This window comes from Rhinoraja longicauda, chromosome 20, assembly GCF_053455715.1.
Source record: "Rhinoraja longicauda isolate Sanriku21f chromosome 20, sRhiLon1.1, whole genome shotgun sequence".
NCBI classification, from domain to species: Eukaryota; Metazoa; Chordata; class Chondrichthyes; order Rajiformes; family Arhynchobatidae; genus Rhinoraja; species Rhinoraja longicauda.
Window position 1 is genome coordinate 38,336,152 of NC_135972.1, and position 17,959 is coordinate 38,354,110.

General features: G+C 41.5%; 1 protein-coding gene across 1 annotated transcript in view; it reads right to left on the reverse strand.

The window, feature by feature from the left end:
- Window positions 1–17,959, reverse strand: part of cftr (CF transmembrane conductance regulator) — a 176,538-nt gene that overhangs the window by 135,053 nt on the left and 23,526 nt on the right. The window contains exon 2 of the mRNA XM_078416674.1: window positions 432–542. Within this exon, the coding sequence (XP_078272800.1) occupies window positions 432–542 (111 nt within the window). The remainder of the gene's footprint in view (window positions 1–431; window positions 543–17,959) is intronic.

Genomic DNA, 17,959 nt, shown 5'->3' on the forward strand with positions numbered 1-17,959 from the left:
ATGTGTTGGCTGACTGCCACTTGTTGGCCATATGTTTTTCAACATAAGGAAAGATGCTGCCCGCAAACATCCTGCGACCAGCTTGCAGTCCCGAGTGCCCCACTGAAATGATAGTTCCATCAGTCCAGTTACCCAGTCCCATCCACCACCATTTAATACGTGTAGGAAGGAGCTACAGATGCTGGTTTACACTGAAGATAGACACAAAATGCTGAAGTAACTCAGCAGGACAGGCAACATCTCTGGGGAGAAGGAATGGGTGACGTTTGAAGAAGGGTCTCGAGCTGAAACGTCACCCATTCCTTATAACCAGAGATGCTGTCTGTCCTGCTGAGTAACTCTAGCATTTTGTGTCTATCTTCGGTGTAAACCATTTAATAAGTTATTGAATGTTATATTTAAAAACCTTTATTGAAAGACGAATATTGTACCTTTCTAACCTCTCCGATAGTTCGTCGGCAGAGTCAGATGAAGGAATCTGATAGATGTCTGACAGTTCCAGCTTCTGTCTGTAGCCTTTTCTCAAAATGCGCCTTGGCCATCTGAGAAACACAAACATAGCATGTTCATTACATTGAGAAATATGACAAATAATAACACAAATTAAGGTCAACATCCATGAATTTTCTTAACTCTCAATATTTTCTAGCATCACCTTCTGTTCAGCCATCTAATTACACGTTCATTTATTTATTCATTTTATGTATTTGGACGTCAAGAGAACAATTTATTGCCTTTTTCTTCAATTACATATTGAGCTGATTGGTTAAATCATCTCATAGGTCAATTATTTGTCAACCAAACTGATGGATATGGAATCAAACGTAAACCCAAATTAATTAAATATCCCAGATTTATTTCCCTGAGGCCAATAAATTGAGATAGGTCTTGAACTATCTAATGCAAATAACACTAATGTTTTTGAAATACCAGATTTATTTCACACCAACTGTGGTGCGATTAGAAGTTCGGTATTTTATGAAGAGTCCAGAACTCTGAGCACTAATCCAGCAGAAGTACAACAGTTTATCTACCTTTGTCTCAACAGACTAGTTTTATTGTTTCCAAAAGTAAACAACAGCTTTCATATTGGTATCATTGACGTGTTCATAGTTCTGCTTCCTGGACCTTGGGTCCTGTGAAGCCAATTCCACCATAATCCTACTCAATTCCCTACAAATATCTTGCATCCATTAGAAAACACAAACATTCAAGACAATGAGAGCAAGAGTAGGCTCCTGGCCTTCCATTCCACCCCACCATTTAGTATGATCATTGTTGACCCACGCTCCCTCAACTTGGGCCAGTTCTCCTGGCCTTCAATTTCCCGATCTTGCAGAAAATCAGACACAAGGAACTGCAAATGCTGATTTACAAAAAAAAACTTAGTGTCAGCAGGTCAGGCAGCATCTCCGGAGGACATGGATAGATGACGTTTCGGGTCAGAATCCTTCTTCGGACAGATTCTGACCCGAAATGTCACCTCTCCATGTTCTCTGGAGATGTTGTCTGACTTGCTGAGTTACTCCAGTTACTTTGTGTTTGCTTTCAAAATTTGTCTACATACACCTTAAGTACATTTAGTACTTGTTTAGCCTCCAAACATTCCGGTGTAAAAAAATTCCAGAAATTTACCAGTCTCTGCAAAAGGAAATTTCATTGCATCTCTGCTTTAAACGACCAGCCTCTTATCTTGCAGCTATTAGAGCAAGAAGGATGAAATTCAAATGGAAGTGTATAATAAAAGCTCTAATACTTTTAAATTGTATTTTTCACAGAAGTGAACCAAAGTGGACATTTTGAGATTGCCACGCACTCCAGTGAACTTGAATTTATGGTAGCTTACTGTGCAGATTGGCATCTGCAGAGTGATCTGCATTTAACATTATAAAGAAATCAAGGTCGGTCCTGCTGTTTAAATACCATGGGCCGGATTTTGTGGTTCGCAATGAAGAGACATTGCCAGCTATTTATTGCAAATACCTACAGCGTTTTAATGAGGACTTGCAATGGAACACACTGTTAAAAAAAACTTTTCAGCAAAGCAAACTCCACAACGGACTAGCGACCTACGCACAGAGGCCAATCAACAATGCTTCTCCTGAACCAATTTGGTGCAAGAAAGATCACCAAGTCGTGAAGACTGAATGGTAAAAGCCAGTTAGAATACTTCATCCAATGTCCAAATCCGCAGAGAAGGACAAAAGGAGAGGGGACTGAGATTAGAGAGATCAAATACACAGCAAGTGTTTACAAATGCAAAGTGTTTTAATATGCTTTAAATCCCCAACATACTGCAGGAATGGGAATTCACACTTATAAAAGTCAAGTTAATCTTCAATGCAAGAGAGGTTGTTTGGTAATAATTAAGCCTTATCACACAGTTAAAAATGTAATTGCTCTGGCCTGGCCAAGTTTTACCGTTTTCAGGCAAGTGCATCTATCATGTGTAGGAAAGAACTGCAGATGCTGGTTGACACAGAAGATAGACACTGAAGTTACTCAAGCATTTTGTGTCTGTCTTAAGCGTGTCTATCACTCAACTCAATTACAGTGCAGCATCTGATATTTTTCAGTGTTAATATTCTTGAAGCCATATTGTCACTGCAAAACTAAGAGAGGGGCATGGCAACTCAGAACACAACGTCCTTGGTTCCATCTCCAGTTATTCATGTGCTACAATCTGACAAAGATATTCACTGATAATCCCAGCATTATTTGCAACACAAACTCTGGTTTGAGATGGAACCAGGTGCCTCAGTCCAACTCGTCCATGCCAACAAGATGCCCCATCCAGGTGCCTCAGTCCAACTCGTCCATGCCAACAAGATGCCCCATCCAGGTGCCTCAGTCCAACTCGTCCATGCCAACAAGATGCCCCATCCAGGTGCCTCAGTCCAACTCGTCCATGCCAACAAGATGCCCCATCCAAACTCGACCCATGGGCCTGCATTTGGTCCATATTCCTCTAAACCTTTCCTCTCCATGTACCTGTCCAGTTGTCTTTTAAATGTTGTTAGTGTACCTGCCTTAACTTACCTTGGCCTGGATAGAGTGGACGTGGAGTCGAGGATCGGAGGGCACAGAACCTTTAGAAAGGAGATGAGGAGGGATTTCTTTGCTCAGAGGGTGGTGAGTCTGTTGAATCCATTACTACAGGTGGTTAAGGAGTGTTTGGGTATTTTTAAAGCAGAGATTGACAGGTTCTTGATTAGTAAGTGTGCCAAAGGTTACTGGAAGAAGGCAGGAGAATGGGGTTGAGAGGGGAAGATAGATCAGCCATGATTGAATGGCAGAGTAGACTCATAAGATCATAAGGTCATAAGTGATAGGAGCAGAATTAGGCCATTCAGACCATAAGATCTACGCCATTCAATCATGGCTGATCTATCTCTCCCTCCTACCTCCTTTCTCCTGCCTTCTCCACAAAACCCCTGGCACCCGTACCAATCATGAATCGAGGGGCTGAATGGCTTAATTCTGCTTCTGTAACATAAACCTATGAACCTCCTATGGCAGCTCTCTCTGTATAATCACCAACCTCTGTGAGAAAAGGTGGCCTCAGGTTCTTAGTAAATCTTTCCCCTCTCACCAAAAACCAATGCCTTTTGTCTGGATTCCCCCATATTGGGTAAAAAGACTGTATTTATTCCCATCATGATTTTATGCACCTCTGTAAGATCACCCTTTAACCTCCCGTCCTCCAAGGAATAAAGTCCCAGCATATCCCTCTAAACCTTTCATATCCATGTATCTGTCCAAATGTCTTTTAAAAGTTGTTTTTTGCACCTGCCCCAGTTTGTCCTGGCAGCTCACTCCACATAGGAATCATCCTCTGTGTGAAAAAGTTGCCTCTCAAGTTCCTATTAAATAGTCATAGAGTCAAACAGTGTGGAAACAGGCACTTCGGCCCAACTTGCCCACTCCGATCAACATGTCCCATTTACTCCTGCATCTGGCCCATATCCTTCTAAACCTGTCCTATCTATGTACCTGTCTAATTGGTTCTTAAATGTTGCGATAGTCCCTGCCTCAACTACCTCCCCTGGCTGCTCGTTCCATACACCCACCACCTTTCCATTCTCATCTTAAATGTATGCTCTCCAGCACTTGATTCACCAACCCTGGGGAAATGAATATACAACTCATGATTTAAACACCTTTATAAGATCACCCTTCCGTCTCACCCAAGTCCTAGCCTGCCCAACCTCTCCCTATAACTCATGTCTTTGAGTCTTTGCAACATCCTCATAACTCTTTTCTGTACACAGTTCAGTTTAATGGCATCTTTCCTTTGGCAGAGTGACCAAAACTGAACAAAATAATCCAAGTGCAGCCTCACCAATTCAAAGCCCTGAATGATGCCAAAAGCCTTCTTCACCGCCGTGCCTAGCTGTGACCCCACATTCTGGGAACTATATACTTATGCTTCTAAGTCCCCCTGTTCAATGACACTCTCCACGGCCCTACTGTTTACTGTAAGAGTCTTACCCTGGTTTGACTTTCCAAAATGCAACCTCACATTACCTCACGGCACGGTGGCACAGCAGTTGAATTGTTGTATTGGGCTCTGTGGGACTGGGTGGGCCCGGACCTGCTGGAAGTGTACAATGACATGCTTCTAGCTGACAGCATGTCAGACTCTATGAGGAAGGGCAACAAGCAGAATGGGGAGATGGATGATATAAGGAATTGGAGACCCATCACATTGTTGAATGTAGATTACAAGATCCTGTCTAAGGTCATCACCAACCGGGTCAAGTCTGCTCTGGGACAGGTGATCCAGCCGGACCAAACCTGTGCTGTACCTGGCAGGAAAATCTCAGACAGCCTGGCGCTGCTGAGAGATACCATTGCCTACGTGCAGGACAGACGGGTGGATGCCTGCCTGGTCAGCTTGGACCAGGAAAAGGCCTTCGACAGGATATCGCACACGTACAGTACATGAGGGACGTGCTCTCCAAAATGGGCTTTGGGGAGGGAATCAGGAATTGGATCCAACTGTTCTACACCGATATCTGTAGTGCAGTCCAATTAATGGGTGGGAATCAGACAGCTTCCCCGTCAGGTCTGGAGTCAGGCAGGGTTGCCCTCTCTCCCCTGTCTTGTTCGTCTGCTCGGTGCGGCCAACGCCAAGGCTCTGTGGGGGAGGACCACATTCTAGGGTCCTTCCGCTGCTGGACACGTGGGGCAGGGTGTGGTGGAGACGCCCCTCCAAATAAGGGAAGGGATTCCATGCCAGTGGGCCACATGAGTGGCAAGGGTGGGGGGTAATTTTATGTAATTGGTGTATTGAATGTATGTATTGAATGTATGTATAGCCTCCGAGAATGTCGGATGGAGTGTTGGAAGGAACATGTTTTGTATATATTTATTTCTTGAATAAAGTATTTTTTGGTAATAAAAAAAAGGTAGAGTTGCTGCCTTTCAGCGAATGCAGCGCCGGAGACCTGGGTTCGATCCCGACTACGGGTGCTGTCTGTACGGAGTTTGTACGTTCCCCCCGTGACCGCGTGGGTTTTCTCCGAGATCTTTGGTTTCCTCACTCACTCCAAAGACGTACAGGTTTGTAGATTAATTGGCTTGGGTTTGTATACTTGGTATAAGTGTAAATTGTCCTTAGTGTGCGTAGGCTTGTGTTAGTGTGCGGGGATCGCTGGTCGGCGCGGTCTCAGTGGGCTGAAGGGCCTGTTTCCGCACTGTATCTCTAAACTAAACTCCTCGGCCCGCTCACCCAGATTTCGCTGTAATTCTTGGTAACCTTCTTCACTGCCTCCAATGCTACCTATTTTAGTATTACCAGCAAACATATTAACCATGCCTTGTACATTCCCATACAAATCATTTATTTATCTCTGAAAAAAAGTTTACCGATATTGAGTATCATGATACATATGGGACAATAAAGAGACAAAAAAGATGCCATCATGGACAGCATTAGAAATCTCAATGGAACTCAATCCCTATATATCCTCACGACATCTACCTGAGAATGTATTTCAGAAAATGTTTATTGAGCTATAAGATCTCCTTAAATTGAAATAAAAGCAAATGGTAGAAATAATTAAGACTTCAAACAGAATTTGAAGAGAAGGAGGCTGTTAAAACTTTAGATATATGATTTTTCACCAAACCTCATGTAATGAAAAATTAAATTTGTCTCTCTCTCCACCATCTCTGCCTAGTCTTCTGTGCAACTTCAGCATTTTCTGATTTTATTTAAGAAAGTAATATGTTAAATTCCATTGTTAGGATAATGTGATGTACAGTTGAATGCATTGTCTTCTTTCTTTAGATAATATTCTAGTTAGGTGCCTAGTTTTGGGTTATTCACAAGAAGCAAACTATAAAACCTTCAGTTAAAGATCCAAGATAAATGACAAGAAAAGTATGCATTTCAATCACTGATGGATGGGAATATTTACATTGTGAATGAATAAACTCCTTGAGACCAATTGAATATACTTTTTTATTAAAATATAGAAGGTGCAGTTGATGTTTCTTTAATGGATTCTGTCAATGAGATAGATCAGGGTTAACTAGTTGTCTATTGTCTAGTTGTAAGAAAAGTACACAGATGCTGGAGTAGGTTATATGATTCCTCAATAGCGTTGCCAACTGTCCTGTATTATCCGGGACATCCCGTAATTTTGGGCTAAATTGGTTTGTCCCATACGGGACCGCCCTTGTCCCGGGACATCCCGGACCGCTGTCAGCCCGCGGGCAGCTGTTGGCCGGGACAGTGTAGGCTAATGGAGTGTGTTCGCCTAATGGAGGTTGCGGAGCAACCCACCTCCCAGCCCTGGTGGCCGCCGTTGGTGGAGTGGGAGCACATGGCCACTGGCTGGGTGAGGTCATGTGGGGTGTCACCTTGTCCCATATTTGGGAGTGAGATAGGTGACAACCCTATTCCTCAAACATGTTTGGATAACCGTTAAGATCCAGGTTGACCCTATATCTCAAATTCCCTTCGTTCCCAACTACCATATTCCCAGGCTCCTTAAGTATACAAACATCTGTCAGCATCAGCCCTGCATATTCTCAACAACTGGATATTCACAGCCCTCTGAGGAAGAAGTGCAAAGGTTTACAAACTGGTTCATCCGAAGAAGGGTCTCGACCTGAAACGTCACCCATTCCTTCTCTCCAGAGATGCTGCCTGTCCCACTGAGTTACTCCAGCATTTTGTGTTTACCTTCATCTTACTGCAAAATAACTGACCTCTTATCCTGACAGTGTGCTCATAGATCAAAATTCTCCAGCTTGAACAAATAGTTTTTTATTGCTTATCATGCCAATCCCTCTCAGAATCGTAAATGCCTCGATTTCATTTTTCTGATTTACAATTTTTATTGGCAATCCTTGCTCAATCGCTCTTTATAAGACATCCTTCCATGTCCGTTTTCCAAAGAATCAGTCTAGCTATGGGTCCAGTACTCTGGTGTAGTGTCCCTTCACAATTTCAGCAACTGTTTACATTTGTACTCCTACCCTAAAGTCTTTGCTATAAAGATCAGCATACTACCATGTAAGAGAGAGTTAGACAGAGCTCTGGGGGCTAGTGGAATCAAGGGATATGGGGAGAAGTTGGGCACAGGTTACTGATTGTGGACGATCAGCCATGATCACAATGAATGGCTCGAAGGGCCGAATGACCTCCTCCTGCACCTATTTTCTATGTTTCAATATCTTTCTGGTTGCTGTTTGTATCTGTATGTTTACCTTCTGTGTTTCGTGAACCAGCACATAAGGTTGTTCAACATTTTCTCATTTCTCAATGTTAGAAAGCAAGAAATTATTTTTCTATTGCCTCCATCATGTAATATTTCCTCACATTGTAGCATCTTGTATTTAAGTCGCAAATGAGAAAAACAAAGGTAGATATCAGTTGTGAAAAACAAACTGCTGGAGCAACTCAGCAGGTTAAGCAGGATCAGTTTTGGGTTGAAAGCCGCTGAATTCTCCAACAGCATGTTTTTGCTCCAGACTGCAGCACCTGCAGTCTCATGTTTCACTAGATATCTGATGTGTTGTAGGTCAGTTCACTCATTTGTGGCTTTTCCACTGCGTGCCAATTTGTTACCTTTTTTTTAAAGAAACTCAGATCATTTAGTTTCATCTTTTGTTCGGATATCCAAGAATATAACCTTTCGGCGAGATACTGAATAACATTAACATAGTCAATTTACATCGAAAAGAAAACGCAAAATCTTTTTTTTTCTGTAAATTATCTTTTTTGTAACACTCTCCAAGAAGTAACATAACTGGGAGAGTATTTCTATAGAAACATAGAAACATAGAAAATAGGTGCAGGAGGAGGCCATTTGGCCCTTCGAGCCAGCACCGCCATTCATTGTGATCATGGCTGATCATCCACAATCAGTAACCTGTGCCTGCCTTCTCCCCATATCCCTTGATTCCACTAGCCCCTAGAGCTCTCTCTAACTCTCTTTAAAATTCACCCAGTGATTTGGCCTCCACTGCCTTCTGTGGCAGAGAATTCCACAAATTCACAACACTCTAAGTGAAAAAGTTCTTTCTCATCTCAGTTTTAAATGGTCTTCCCTTTATTCTTAGACTTTGGCCCCTGGTTCTGGACGCCCCCAACATTGGGAACATTTTTCCTGCATCTAGCTTGTCCAGTCCTTTTATAATTTTATACATTTCTATAAGATCCCCTCTCATCCTTCTAAATTCCAGTGAATACAAGCCCAGTCTTTCCAATCTTTCCTCATATGACAGTCCCGCCATCCCAGGGATTAACCTTGTGAACCTATGCTGCATGGCCTTAATAGCAAGGATGTCCTTCCTCCAATTAGGAGACCAAAACTGCACACAATACTCCACAGATGTAGTCTCACCAGGGCCCTGTACAACTGCATAAGGACCTCTTTACTCCAATACTCAAATCCTCTTGTAATGAAGGCCAACATGCCATTAGCTTTCTTCCCTGCCTGCTGTACCTGCATGTTTACTTTCAGTGACTGGTGTGCAAGGACACCCAGGTCTCGTTGACGTTGGGAATCGTGCAGCTAAAGGCATTGCAAAAGCACCCATTGATTTTTTTTCTGTTCTACATGTTCATACATTTGGTATAGTTAAGACACTGTTATTAAGCAAACTTTTGCTGGACTTTATATGAGGCTGTTGCCTGAACTGCACACAGAGCAGAAGCTGAGGTGGCCTTCGGCATCTGAGAAGTGTCCAAATAGGTCCCTGTAGAATTTGAAAAAAAGGGCATACATGGAAACATAGAAAATAGGTGCAAGCAGCCCTTCCAGCCAACACCGCCATACAATATGATCAAGTCTGATCATCCAAAATCAGTACCCCGTTTCTGCCTTCTCCCCATATCCCTTGATTCCGTACGAGCCCTAAGAGCTAAATCTAACTCTCTCTTGAATACAGGTGAAGTAGCTTTACCTCTTATCTCTGATATAAAAATTAACAATTAAATACATTAAATTAAAATACCAGAAAATTAAAATACATTAAAAACACAAATAACTGATGCAAAAACATTAAACTAAAATAAGAAAAAAAAACTTCACTTGGCTCTTTCCTCCTTGCTTCAGTCTTGGAATTGGCATTTGAAATAAATAGGGATTCTGAAACTGTGCTAAATCTGTCCATGTGAGATTAGAAACATTGAAACATAGAAAATAGGTGCAGGAGTAGGCCATTCGGCCCTTCTAGCCAGCAACCCCATTCAATATGATCATGGCCAATCATCCGAAATCAGTACCCCGTTCCTGATTTCTCCCCATACCCCTTGATTCCGTTAGCCCTAAGAGCTCTATCTAACTCTCTCTTGAAAACATCCAGTGAATTGGCTTCCACTGCCTTCTGTGGCAGAGAATTCCACAGATTCACAACTCTCTGGGTGAAAAAGTTTTTCCTATCTCAGTCCTTATTCTTAAAGATTGCAACGGCCAGATCCCCCAGCGTTTCGTTGGGACTCCAGTGGGGCTTATCGACTGAGCAGTGTAAGAGATGCACTGTCACCCCATGCATCCCTAAATTACACCGTCTCAGGCTTCCAGAACTTATGTGGCTGCAGGATTCCCTTCACAACCCACTAACAAAGGGCACAATGTATCAAAAGTTGATTCTAAAAATTGTGAGCATTCAATGGGTATTTTATAAACCGAAGATTTGCATTAATCATAAATAATATGCACACATAAAATATGTTATTCATGCTTACTAAAATATATTTTATTTGAAGTCACGGCCAATTCTGTTGCTAAATTCTAACGAGCATAATAGGATCAAACAACTGCGAACAATGACTTCTGCAGCGGAAGAAAGGCCAGTGGATAGCTTATCTATTCTATGTATTTGACTTTAACTCCAAATCATTTGTAAGATCTTTTGGGACAATAAGGCATAGATGTAAATAAACAGAAGAATCGCTCTATATATATGTGCTAAATCACTACATCTTTAAGCCTTTTTCTTACAGTTTTAACAAAAATTATTAGATCATCTTCATAGAGTTCGATATAAACCTAGAATTGGCATTCATGAATAGGACGAACAGGCACATTAACCAAAGTAGAAAGTAGTTACCAGTGGGTCAGAACAAAAGGTCCCGTTAGCCTGAATGAGATTGTGATAATCCCCATTGCAGAGAAATTTTCACAGCATGAATGTTCGCAGTTAAGTACAGAAACACAGGGTTTCCACTGATTCCCAGCGCATTATCAGTTTATTGGGGTGACCTTAAGTACTAAGTGATATAGGTGATAGGAGCAGAAATAGGCCATTCGACCCATCAAGTCTACTCCACCATTGAATCATGGCTAAACTATCTTTCCCTCCTAACCGCATTCTCCTGCCTTCTCCACATAACCCCTGACACCCGTACTAATCAAGAATCTATCTGTCTCTGTCTTAAAAATATTCATTGACTTGGCCTCCACAGCCTTCTGCAGCAAAGAATTCAACAATCACCACCATCTGACTAAAGAAAATCTTCCTCTATCGTCCTGTCTCCACCTATATCCTTCCTGAAGCCTGAAAACTGTAACGTCCAGGTTCAGGAACAGCCTCTTACCTACAGCCATTAGGCTATTAAACACTACAACCTGCAAATAAGCTCTGAACTATAGACTTGGGGGCACTGGTTGTCTTTTTGCACTATTATTGTTTACTTTTTATGTGTATGCTGGTGTGTTTGGTGTGTGTACACATTATATATATATATATATATATATATATATATATATATATATATATACACACATACACTGCAGCAGCACAACAGAATATGTAAACAGTACACTCTAAACAATATAATTAATGAGAAAAAAAAGTTCAGTATTTGTATGTATACACATATACACACACACACACACACACACACACACACACATATATATAGTACACATACAGGCACTATATACAAACATGCAATATATATGGGTGTGTGTATATGTATGTATGTATATGTGTGTGTATATGTGGAAACATACACATAGTGAACATTTTTTCTCGTTTATTATATTGTTTACAGAGCACGATGTTTACATATTCTGTTGTGCTGCTGCAAATAAGAATTTCATTGTTCTATCAGGAACATATAAAACATTCTTGACTCTTGACTCTTGGCATGGAATGGGTTCCAGCAGCACCCCAGATGCAGGATGATACAATCCACTGATCTGCTTGGGACCAGCTCAAAATATATTCTGTAGGAAGGAACAGCAGATGCTGGTCTGCACTGATGATAGACACACAATGCTGGAGTAACTCAGCAGGACAGGCAGCTTCTCTGAAGAGAAGGAATGGGTGACATTTTGGGTCAAAACCCTTCTTCAGACTGGGAGTCAGAAGAGAGGGGGATTAGAGATATGGCAGGGTAAGGTGTGAAAACAACTGATCAAAGCAGACGTTGATCAAGGAAATGTAGAATGGTTCATTGTTAGCTGAGGGGAAGGTGACAATGAGGCATCCAAACAGTAAAATTAATCAGGAGGACAGTGAAACAAGTTGGAGAACTAGGGTTGGGGAGAGATGGAGGGAAAGCAAGGGTTACTTGAAGTTAGAGGAATCAATATTCATACCGCTGGGTTGTAAGTGGAGCAGTCTGAAGAAGGGTCTCGACCCGAAACGTCACCCATTCCTTCTCTCCCGAGATGCTGCCTGACCTGCTGAGTTACTCCAGCATTTTGTGAATAAATACCTCCGCTGGGTTGTAAGCTGCCCAAGCAAATTATTAGATGCTGTTCCCCTATTTTGCATTGAGCCTCACTCGGACAGTGGAGGAGGCCCAGGACAGAAAGGTCAGTGTGGGAATGGGAGGGGGAGTTAAAGTGTTTAGTAACTGGGAGATCGCGTAGGCCTAGGTGGACTGAGCAGAGGTATTCATGGTTTCACTGCTTTGATCTGTCATTTTCACACCTTCCCCTTCCATATGGTCCAAAGACGTACAGGTATGTAGGTTAATTGGCTGGGTAAATGTAAAAATTGTCCCTAGTGGGTGTAGGATAGTGTTAATGTACGGGGATCACTGGGCGGCACGGACTTGGAGGGCCGAAAAGGCCTGTTTCCGGCTGTAGATATATGATATATGATATGATATGATATCTCTAGTCTCCCTCTCCCTTGACTCTCAGTCTGAAGAAGCGTCTCGACCCGAAACATCACCCATTCCTCTCCAGAGATAATGCCTGTCCCGCTGAGTTACTCCAGCATTTCGTGTCTATCTTCAAAATATATTGTGTTTTCTTACAATGGTCAGAGCAAAGTTGATTACAAATACCTTGTATTCTCAATTGCATGTCAGTCTGATGCAATTCCTAATGCGCACAAGGATTTGTGTAATTTGGGAATTAATTTGACAGGATTGTTTTTCAGGTTGAACAGGTTGGGTCTTTATTCTTTGGAGCGTAGAAGGTTGAGGGGGGACTTGATAGAGGTTTTTAAAATTTTGAGAGGGACGGACAGAGTTGACGTGGGTAGGCTTTTCCCTTTGAGAGTGGGGAAGATTCCAACAAGGGGACATAGCTTCAGAATTGAGGGACAAAGGTTTAGGGGTAACATGAGGGGGAACTTCTTTACTCAGAGGGTTGTGGCTGTATGGAATGGGCTTCCGGTGGAAGTGGTGGAGGCTGGCTCGATTTTATTATTTAAGAGTAAATTGGATAGGTATATGGATAGGAGGGGATTGGAGGGTTATGGTCTGAGTGCAGGTAGATGAGACTAGGTCAGGGAGAATGGTCGGCGTGGACTGGTAGGGCCGGACAGGCCTGTTTCCATGCTGTAGTTGTTATATGTTATATGTTATATGTTATATGTTTACATTGCAGAAAAAGGCCTTTGCCCCATTGAGTCTATGCTGGTTCTCAGAGTACCCACGTCAATACCATTGCCCCACCTATTTCCCTGTAAACCTTTCTCGTACACATACCCATCAATTCCCCACAGCTAAACACTTACACTAAGAGAAGATTTCAGCCATGGTGATACAGTCATACAGCAAGAAACAGCCTTCTGGTCCACCGAGTCCATACCAATCATCAAGCATCCAATTACCTTAATCCTACATTACTCTCATTTTATTCTCTTTTCATTCCCACCATCATTTCCCCACATTCAACCATTCACCTACAGACCGTAAGCAAATTATTCCACCGACCTGCACATCTTAGAAAAAATTAGAAGAATGAGGGGGGACCTCGTTGAAACGTACAGAATAGTGAAAGGCTTGGATAGAGTGGACTTGGGGAGGATGCCACAGAAGGCTGTGGAGGCAAAGTCAGTGGATATATTTAAGGCAGAGATAGATAGATTCTTGATTTAGTACGGGTGTCAGTGGTTATGGGGAGAAGGTAGGATGGTAGAGTAGACTTGATGGGCTGAATGGCCTAATTCTACTCCTATCACTTATGATCTTATGATCTCTGGAATGTCAGTTGTCACTGGATCACGTGAAGGAAGGCCACACACTCACAAGGAGAAAATGCAATTAACCTATAACCTGTGGTTGCTACATCACATTGCTGTTTCCAGCAATATACTCTTCACCATCAAATTCAAAATTAATCTGCCGATTCTGTCAATATTAAATTGAAATAAACCAAGAATCTGTTTCTCTGTTGCAAATGATTCAGACTGCAACCATCAGAATAACGTAAGTCTGTAAACTCAATAGTTTCAGCATCATATTTTGCATATATTTATCTCTTGCTATCCATTTTGCTGCTGTAACACTGTAAATTTCCCCGGTGTGGGACGAATAAAGGAATATATTATTATATTTGCACAAAGGAGGACCAGACACGGGATACTTTGTAACTTTGTCAGCGCCCTTTACGTGGCGACTATTTGCATACTTTGGGTACGCAAGCAAAGAATTTCACTATGACTTGTCAATGTGACAATAAAGTTCAATCCAATTCAATTCAAATATAGGAACCACTTCCAACCCATCCATTTAAAAATCCTATGTAATGTCAAATGAATAGAAAAGATGAATTTGACTGAAGTTGATAGGAACTTGCTTCTGGAAGGTAAGACCGTGTCTTCTGAAAGTGGTATCACTGGTTCATTGCAAAACTGTTTGTGATAGTTTTCTAAATTCATGTTGCAATCATAATTATAAGTGAAAAGTTGGGTATTGTCTGAAGTCAGCAATGTTAAGTGTTATCTATGAAATATATACATTTTGTAAATAATTGTGTAAATCTCAGAAACATTGCCATTAATCTCAAACATACCATACACAAGCAGCGGAAAGTATTAATGTTGTTAAGTATTAACGGGGAGTATTAAGTAATTAAGTATTAATGTAAAGCATTAAGTGTTAATGAAATGGTTCTATATGTTAACACTAAAAATAGATGTACGGGTGTTTAAATGGAAATTTGTTGAGGTTGCAACATTGGGTTATCTTCAAAGGCACATTATTTCCACAAAGTTGATGCATACACGCAATGCTATGTGTTATAATAATTAGCATTGTGTAATAACCAAACATGTATTAACTTTATGGAGTCAATGTTGCTTTGGAGATAACTTAATATTGCATCCTCATACCTGTGGGCCAGGCGCCACTATATACAGATCACTTCACCATGTAATCATGCAATGCCCTCACAATGCATTTGCCAATACCAGATTTGTCAACATAATTAACATCGAAAATTATAATTAACATTGACTTTTTTATAAATTGTAAAGATAATAAAGCATTTGTAATCAAAGCAGAGGCAGAGAATTTTTAAAAGGGTCTTTCGAAGCAAACATCTGCTGGCAAACAAGATGCACATGCTCAAGAGAGTAAGATTTTATCCAAATTAGATGTTTCTATATGTTAGCACTGAGAATAGTTGTACAGGTGTTTAAATGGAAACTTGCTGTGCTGAGAGATTTACTTTTTTAACTAACGTGGTGGGATGCAAAGTAAGAATATTTCATGTACATTTTTCCTTTTGATTTAAAATATCTAATCATTTATTCATGGTTATTGATAACCCAAACTAGTTATGAAAGGTGATGATGGGACTCCTTCTTGAACCTTGACTTTCAATGTGGTGACCAGGTCATTACTAAAATTAAGAGGTGAAAGTACTTTTTTTCAGGAGAGATCCCATTTAAAAATTCTTCTGAAATTAGTACTGCTTGTATCACTAAAACATCTTTGAATGAGTTTTCCATATTCATTTGCAATAGTTTCCTGCACTCAATTTCAATTATTGCGGGGACTTGAGGGCCTGAACTATAGAGAGGGATTGGGCAGGACCTTATTCCTAAGAGGTGATCTTATAGAGGTGTATAAAATCACGATGGGAATAGATAGGGTAAATGCACACTCCTTTACCCAGGATAGGGTAAATCAAGGCATAGGTTTAAGGTGAGAGGGAAAAGATTTAATCGGAACCTGAGGGGGTAACTTTTTCACACAGAGGGTGATGATGATGTGGAAAGAGCTGGCAAAGGAGATAGTTGATGCAGGTACAATAACAACCTTTAAAAGATAAATGGATCGGAAAGGTTGAGAGGGATATAGACCAAATGCAGGCAAATGAGACTAGCTGAGATGGGGCATATAGGCTGGCTTGGACGAGTTGGGCTGAAAGGTCAAGTTCCATGCTGGATGACTCTATGACTCTATGACACTATGATAGCCATGATAACGTGACCGATTTCAAGGTGGTAATAAAACTTTGGCCTGTTACTGCAATTGATCTTGTTAAGAGTGGCACATTGATGCAGCTAGTAGACCTGTTGACTCACAGCCACAGCAATCCTGACCTCTGGAACTGAGCTGTTTATGTGGAGGCTCTAGCTTCTCTCTTTAACTGTCATTCTAAATGGCCTACCCCTTATTCTTAAACTGTGGCCCCTTGTTCTGGACTCCCCCAACATTGGGAACATGTTTCCTGCCTCTAATGTGTCCAATCCCCTAATTATCTTATACGTTTCAATAAGATCCCCCCTCATCCTTCTAAATTCCAGTGTAGACAAGCCTAATTGCTCCAGCCCTTCAACATACGACAGTCCCGCCATTCCGGGAATCAACCTAGTGAACCTACGCTGCACGCCCTCAATAGCAAGAATATCCTTCCTCAAATTTGGAGACCAAAACTGCACACAGTACTCCAGGTGCGGTCTCACCAGGGCCCGGTACAACTGTAGAAGGACCTCTTTGCTCCTATACTCAACTCCTCTTGTTACGAAGGCCAACATTCCATTGGCTTTCTTCACTGCCTGCTGTACCTGCATGCTTCCTTTCAGTGACTGATGCACTAGGACACCCAGATCTCGTTGAACATCCCCTCTTCCTAACTTGACACCATTCAGATAATAATCTGCCTTTCTATTCTTACTTCCAAAGTGAATAACCTCACACTTATCTACATTAAACTGCATCTGCCATGTATCCGCCCACTCACACAACCTGTCCAAGTCACCCTGCAGCCTTATTGCATCTTCCTCACAATTCACACTACCCCCCAGCTTAGTATCATCTGCAAATTTGCTAATGGTACTTTTAATCCCTTCATCTAAGTCATTAATGTATATCGTAAATATCGTTTACTTATTTATCTATTTATTTTCTTTTATGTTTTAGTAAACCTTGTAAAGCATCTTTGAGTGTTTAGAAAAGCGCTATATAAATGTAATGCATTATTATTATTATCTTCCATATCACCCATCAAACCCATGTCTCTGGCACAGTGAGACGGCAGCTCTGCCAACTGCGCCACTGTGCTGCCCAGTGGTCCATTATGTTCGGATGGTTAAGAATGGAATATATTTTGAACATTAAAGAATCCATGGTTATGGGGGTTGTGAAGGATATGGAACTGAGGTTGATTCCTGTAGCCATTTCTTATCTTGTTATGTGCAGGAAGGAACTGCAGATGCTGGTTTACACCAAAGATAGACACAAAATGCTGGAGTGACTCCAGGCAGCATCTATGGAGAGAAGGAATGGGTGATGTTTCTCGTCTGAAGAAGGGTCTCGACCCGAAACATCGGCCATTCCTTCTCTCCAGAGATTCTGCCTGGCCCGCTGAGTTACTCCAGGATTTTGTGCCTATCTTATCTTCTTATGTCTGATTGTCTACTTAACAATTTTACCTTTGAAGAATTTTAGGGGAACTTATTTCTTTAGTGCTCTGTGAACTGCCATTCCCCCCACCCACCCCCTGTCTTCAATCGACCAAAATGAAAATAGGTGATTGAATCCCATTGTTTGGTGACTTGGGAATCGGACTGGTTGGGTAAATGTGGACAATGGACAATAGGATATAAGTGGTTCCATTTCTAGGATGTGATTACCTGTAGACATTCTGCGATTTGATTGGCGGAAGTCTAGGATATCACATGTACATGTTTAAGCTTTGCGGATTCAAAGTTGTCACTATTGCCACCTCGGAGTTATTATCATTTTTTCACATAAAAGACTGACAAATGACCGTGCCAACAAATGGAGTCAATGAGTTAT